Source organism: Lygodium microphyllum, chromosome 11 (genome assembly GCF_053477565.2).
Source record: "Lygodium microphyllum isolate KBCC chromosome 11, Lygodium_microphyllum_v1.1.10, whole genome shotgun sequence".
Taxonomy (NCBI): Eukaryota; Viridiplantae; Streptophyta; class Polypodiopsida; order Schizaeales; family Lygodiaceae; genus Lygodium; species Lygodium microphyllum.
The window spans coordinates 109,910,412-109,917,461 of record NC_141145.1 but is presented as its reverse complement, the minus strand read 5'-3'; the positions used below and the strand labels follow the sequence as shown (position 1 = coordinate 109,917,461).

Sequence of the window (7,050 nt, the reverse complement as noted above, 5' to 3'; positions counted from 1 at the left end):
TTCACACAAACGTGTGTGACAGCTGCACACTTTTGACACTTCAAAATTGCATGTCCTATGACATATTCACACCATATCTGAAAATGTTTCCAACCCCATTAATTTAGCAATCTTACTGTGGAATGTGAACATTGGGCTAAAACATAAAACACTCCACAAAATCCAGGAAGTTTTCAGGTGCATCAGTAAATAACTTTCGGTTCAGTAATAACATTCAATGTGATACACATCATAACTAGAAAAAATTGACTACATTGAGCAAGGAAATTTTACAATTAAACCCAAGTGGAGCCCAGGCACACAGACAGGCTGCTTCACCCTGATATTAATGTGAGCCAAGCACTAAAATTATACAAAGTACCTGGGCCTCCACACACAAATCATATACATGATCCTTCTTATTCTATTTTGCCTTATTCATGTTTTAACAGCCCATATTCTATATTTGCTGCTATTTCAGCCTATTGTACTAAAATGAGCTGGAAAAGTCGAGTATAACAATGCTATAGTGAAGTGGTTTGGCTAACACTTCAAGCCTACCGTTCAGCTGTAAGGAAAGAAAATAGAGACTAGATTACTTCACATATCCAACAGGTCATCGTGGGCTGAATCTTGTGGTGTTAAAGTAAGAGAGACAGTGAGTGCTTCGACTGCTCTGCATCATAGATTGCCTGGACGCTGAGTACAAGTTTCTCACAACTTTTTCTCAACACTTATTCTCGTGGACGTGCTACCCAAAGAGAGCTGAGAGCACGTAGCCGCGAAAAATAATCACCCATTGCAAGCAGGCCCCTTGCTGCCTGACGAGTTGTAAGGATACGGTTCATCTGTTGAAGTGTCTGTTGTCTCAAGTTGTCGGCCTGCTCAGAGGCAACCAACCAACATATGCAACAAGATTAATACCATCAAAAACAACATCGAAACTAAAAATATTATTACTGAACCAACCTGCCGAACAAAGTTCTCAAGTGTGCCAAGCTTCCCCATGGCCATGGCCATCTGACCCATATAATTAGCAACATTTGGTGTTCCCAGGGAACCAGCAGCGAGCGTGTCGGCCAGATTCTGCTGCAAGGCTTCCATCCCTTGTGATAGGGCATCCTCAGCCTGCTGTGAGGATTGCTGTAAGTTACAAACTGCTATTAATTGCTGCTCAGTTAGTGGCTCCAGCTGAGGAATTAAAATCTGTCGACAAGACAATTCAGAATTACAACCGAGGTATCAGAAGTATACATAGCTTGCACACAAGCAGCTACTTGCACAGCCAGTTAAGTACTTCCAATGCCAAGGATTATGAAAGTCAAAATATAGCCTAATAATATTTTAGATATATAGGTTCAAGTTTGTATCTAGGACTATTGCATCGCTCTAAAAGGTAGGCCTATCTTCTGACAGCACTAACTAGAGCCCTGACACATCCATTTGAAAACTTGCCACCATCATTATTTCAAGGCACCTACAAAGAAAGAAAGGAAGTTACATTAACATCCTTTAGGATGCCTCAAAGGCTCATTATGCATAGGACAAATGCCTCAAGATTTTAGTTACAATCCACTTTGGGGCTCTGATGGCATCAATAAAAGAAAACCCTATTTGCAAAGCCACTTAAGTAACAAACATAATGACCATATTGCAACTTGGTGCGTAGGCTTTCTAAAGTCCTCTGTGATAGCTTTACCACCTCAATAACTGCCCATTTTCCCTATTCCCTTGGCCGCCTGCATCTTGGCAAATGCACCTAGTCGTGCTTTGAGTTGTGCTAGTGTAAATTCATCTTTGATTCACTTTTTGGTTCCCCTGAAAATCTTGATTGCTGTCATGCTTCCACGTTATCTTGTATAGCTCAAACACCAAAGTTATTTGATTGTTCTCTTACTTGGTGATACCCCATGGTATCATGACACCCAATTGAATCCTTTGCTTTTCCAACAATGGGCTTGTTTTGGTCTCTAGCTTGTATGACTGAACATCCTTAGCAGTCTATATCATCTCATTTCTCTTGAGTTTCTTCACACCACCTATCAAGGAGGCCTCCTAGGCATGGGATACAATCTCTTTTTACAATGTAACTTCATCTACTGTTGGAAAGATGATGCCTTTCATAACTTGTATAATTACTTGCTTCCTTGTTTTCTTTCTAGAACTCTTGCACTCTTGCCATTTGCTTGAAGTGGCCTTCAATCATCTGTTAGTGGTGTAGCCACATCCATCACCAATTTATGCACTTTGACTAGTGAATCTTTAAGGCTATGTTCTCTGCTTCCAAGTTGCAAACTCATTGGCATAGGCATTCCTCCCATGTGCTTGGCAGGAGTGGGCTTATGGGATGCGAACAAGTTGAGGCAGACTGGCCAGGTTGTACGGACTCTACAGGAATATTGCAAGCTGCTGTGCCCCAGTGTCAACTGCTGTATGTAGGTGCACATGGAAAATATAGAGAGCGGAAAAGAGAGAAAAGGGGGTGGGGCATTACAGCAACACATACAAAAGACCATAGAATGGCATAGGTCTTTTAAGCCATATGTAATACAGAAAACCTTGTATGCTACCTTGTCATCCATATCAACAAAGAGAGGAAAGGTAACATGAACACTAAGTAACTTACCTGCTATACCAACAGCATCAAAACCTTTAATAACAGATGGACTCTTACCACCTTTGGTACCCTATGTGCTTAGCTAAGATGTAGACACAAGCTGTCATCTGAAGGCTGAGATTGGTTAGCTCTGCCTCACTTACCTCTGCACCCTGGAATATATATCAGGACCAAATTCATCCTGATTTCAATCTAGATGAGCAGGTACGCCAAAAGTTTAAACTGCTGTAGTAGAACTTGTGAAATGATGTAGCATCTGGAGCAGCAGCCTATACCACTTCTAAATCTTTTAGTTCTTCACCAAAATCTACATTTATGCATGTCAAACAAGCTATGTGCACACTCGTACATATACTTAAACATTTAAGATCATTCACATGAATGCTCAATGCACCTTAAGTAACCTACAGTATCAGACCTAGGCTCTAATACGAAAGAGTAAAACTTAATGTGCGTTAAGTAACCTTCAATCTTAGACCTCGGCTCTAATAAAGTCTGATCAACTTTAATTTCTTCCAACTCAAATGCATCATCTGCTAGTGGTGTAAGACCTACATAGTTACCTCATGCAATTTGTCCAGAGAACCCCTCATCACATATCATGCCAATGAATCCAACGACTCAAGTACAGCTGTCACATGAAAACTCAGTTCATGCACATGACAAAAATCCACACTCACACCTGTGTAAATCGTTGCAGTTGATGTTAAAGTTGTCCCTCTTTCTCTTACCTCAGCTATGAAGATTTAAACTTGCTCTTGCAGCAGTGATCGGCTACAGCCTTGCGACTAGATCAAGGCCTTGTGCTTCTCATTCTTGGAGGTATACCAATGTCAGGACTCTCAAAGTTCATATTGGCCGACAACACACCACATGCTACGTATTAAGGGAATCACTTGGTGGCCATCTTGGTTCAAGTTAACAATGTTGTTTCCTAGTCATTGGTATCATTGTTGCTGTTAAGTTATAACCATCGTCCTTATCTTTGTGCACTGCTGATGTTGGTATTTTTTGCACACATGTTGTGTCAGCAAATTAAAGATGGGGACTTCGCAATCAACATTAAGCAAAACAAAGCCAGTGACACCTTAACAAAAAGAAGCAACTCCTTATTAAAGCCTATTTATGTAGTTGCGTGAATGTGTTGTGTGCATATAGGTGTGCATGCATGCTTGTTTGAGTGCACAAGGGGATATGATAAATAACTTTTTTTGGTGAAAGCAGGGGCAGAGAGAGACACAGGTGCACACATATACACACACACACACACACACAGAGACAGACAGAGACAGAGAGACCTTCAGCAGTTCCGACGGTCGAAAGCCCCCCATCCACATGAAACAACGCTCTGCTGGTGTCTTCCACATACCAGATACAATGTGAAAGACATCTGCTTTGACAGCAATACCCTTAAGTCGAAAAAGTTCATCATAATGTGCCATACCATTATCCACCAGCACACGCAAGTCATTATCAGTCACATGTGCAGCCAAAGCAGACCGCAGTTCACATAATTGCCTATTTTGTTCCTCAACCCACCGTGCATAGTCCATATCAAATGCAGCAACACCTACCAATCAAAACACAACATAAGACCTTGTCAGCTGTCCAGGTACTTGACCAACTAATTAGCCATTTGACTACTACATTCTAGAGCAAGGTTCTCTACAGGGAGCACTGAAATTCAACATATAAATTAATCAAGCATTGTGTTTGACCAAAAGACTGATTAAACACACACATGCACATGCAAGCGTGCAGACACGCACACGCACAAAGAAAAGTGAAAGTGAAGGGGAGATGAAGGAAAAAAAGGCTGTCATCGTATGGCTCCTTTGCATGTGTGGAAGAGAGGAGACTCAGCACATTCTATGCCAGCATCTTTTCATGCATTGGTTGTATCTCGCTGATCCTTGCTTGACTTCTTTCTCCATTTGTTACATCACTTAAGCTGCTTTGTATTGGTTAGCATATTGTGATCTTTTTGCTTCTGCTGTTTTTGTTGTATTCTCTACAATGTTATCAAATGTTTAGGCTGTGCTTGGGCCACAATCTTGACTGATGAATGGTCTTTGTTGCAAGACAATGTACACTTTATGATTGTATTTACCACGAGCTTGCCAATCTAACTCTTGTTTTACCTGATTGCTTGGCTAGGAACAAAGTCTGTTGCTTTTGTGATAGCTCTGGATGTTTGCCTGGCCTGCCTAATGTTTCTAACTTGATTTTGGCAACCCCCTTGCTACTATTCCACCCAAGCTTCTGTTTGCCATGCATTGACGGTGAGACGTCAGCATCAAAACTAGTCCACCCAAAGTCACTGTATGCATTACCCATACATTAGAGTGGTCACCGTCTGAGCTGTTGGCAGCATTCATTACATAGGCATGGATTTATCATTGACATAGGGTTTTATTTTCTGTTTGGTTGCATATCAAGCTGTTGACTAGGCTGGCATGGCAGCAGCTGTAAATTGACGTGGATTAACATAGCGTTAGACCTTCCATTGGTTGCACAGCAAGCTATTGACTGGCCTGTCATGGAAGTGGCTGGCTTGTGCTACATTGACCTGGTTAGTGTCATCTGAGATGTTGGCACTGACTTTAAGGCAATGATGCATTAAAGCTGTTTGCTTTCTAACAGAGAGTCTGTCTTTGCTTTCCTGATTATTCATTCGCTTTGACTTTTTTTCTTGTGTAGTTAAGCCATTGTTCACATAATAATAACCCCCTTTGAGAGTGTTAATAAGTAATTTCTTCCATGTTTTCTGTGTGGTGTGGTTCATCCTTTGGCCTTGTATATGCATTTAGAAAGAATATTTTTGTGCAGGCTTACTTTAAGAACGGGTTATTCCGTGTGAGTTTGCAATGAGATTAGTCTGTATAGTTGTGTGTTTCCTTCCAGTTTGATCACTGACATTAAAAAGCTTCCCTTTGTTACCATCCCTCCTGCAAGGTAAAGTACATTTCTTAGTCTCACTTCATCTATGATTCTAATTTCTACTTATACCACCCCTCCTGCAAAGCAAAGTACATTTCTTAGTCTCATTTCACTCGTACCACCCTCTTGCAAGGTAAATTACATTTCTCATTGAGATGTTGCAAAGCGCTAAGGTGCTTATAAATGCCTTTCACAAAGGGTGTCAAATTGCTCCGACCTTCAAAGTTCAAAGGAGTGCCAACTTCCATCACCCTGCAATCTACATTTCTCATTGAGATGTTGCAAAGCACTAAGCTGCTTATAAATGCATTTCACAGAGTGTCAAATTGCTCCGACATTCAAAGTTCAAAGGAGTGCCAATTTCCATCACCATCTTGTTTGTTCCACTCTGCAGAGTGGGTCATACCTATAATCAGAGAGAGGGTGTTAGCAGTTAGTATTTTAGGCATTGCCATCATTTGATCTTGCATATAAGATTTTACTGAGGTCCAAGACACTTTGCTATGTTTGAAAGATCTGGGAAACACCATGAATGCCTACAATTCCAACCTAGCCATAGCAAGGGATTACTTGTTCAAGAGCGATCTTCCTAATGAAACCAAGCCTAGCACGGAACAGAGTATGTGCCGCGCTGGAGTAGGTAGAATCAAACTTATTGAAAGCTACAAGATTTCCCTACCACAAACGTGACCAGCTTGCTGGTAGTACAGACAAGATCTTGTGCACTATCATGTTGGCTTGTCCCTCCTTAATACCACATGTTGAAGATAGGTTGAACCAGTTGCAATTCATGTAACACAGGAGGCACCTTAGAGTGTTTTGTTTGTTTCTGGTTTTGTTTCAACTTCATAAAGGCAAAACCCTCCGGCCACTACCTTCTTCGAGAAGGGGATCTAATGTCCCTTTGTTTGTCTTTTGGTACTTGGGAAAGTTTCCCAAGATCCATTGCCATTAAAAGCCACAACCAATGCAAGCACCAAGTGGCCTCATGTAAGGGCCTAAGTAGTGCAGGACTTGTTATACAGCACACACCCTAAAATCAACCAACGTAACAGGTTCCCATAAAGGGATGGCTTACCCTAAGGCCTAAGGCAGAGACCTCAACTTCCAAGGGATGCCTTGTTCTGGCAAGCAATGACTACCTCCTAGCAATTGCTAAGCACCAAGTACCCTCATGTAAGGGTCCAAGCAGTTTAGGACTTGTCAAATGGCAGAACCACTAAAACCACATAGCCTATTAAGTCCCCATAAAGAGATGGCTTCCTCAAGGGCCTAAGTAAGGTCTCAAATTCCAAGTGATGTCTTGTCCTAACAAGCCATGACTACCTCTTAACAATTGCTACTCATACAATTGCATAATATGCAGTGTATGAGCTTGCACACAAGATCAAAATAGAACACATTACTATGTTTGGAAGAATCCCTAGGAATAGCAATGAGCATGAATGCTTGCATTTATCCTTCTATAATGAGACTACACTAGCTGTAAGCCAAGCCTAGAGAGGAACAAAGCA

General features: G+C 41.3%; 1 protein-coding gene across 1 annotated transcript in view; it reads right to left on the bottom strand.

Annotated features, from left to right (window-relative positions):
- Nucleotides 1-232: 232 nt before the first annotated feature.
- The window catches only part of LOC148029225 (transcription factor TGA2.2-like), a 29,499-nt gene continuing 22,681 nt past the window's right edge, over nt 233-7,050 (bottom strand). The window contains exons 9-11 of the mRNA XM_087687998.1: nt 3,895-4,166; nt 949-1,185; nt 233-860 (exon numbers count right to left, since the gene is read on the bottom strand). Coding sequence (XP_087544124.1) covers nt 714-860; nt 949-1,185; nt 3,895-4,166 — 656 coding nt within the window. The 3' untranslated portion in view covers nt 233-713. The remainder of the gene's footprint in view (nt 861-948; nt 1,186-3,894; nt 4,167-7,050) is intronic.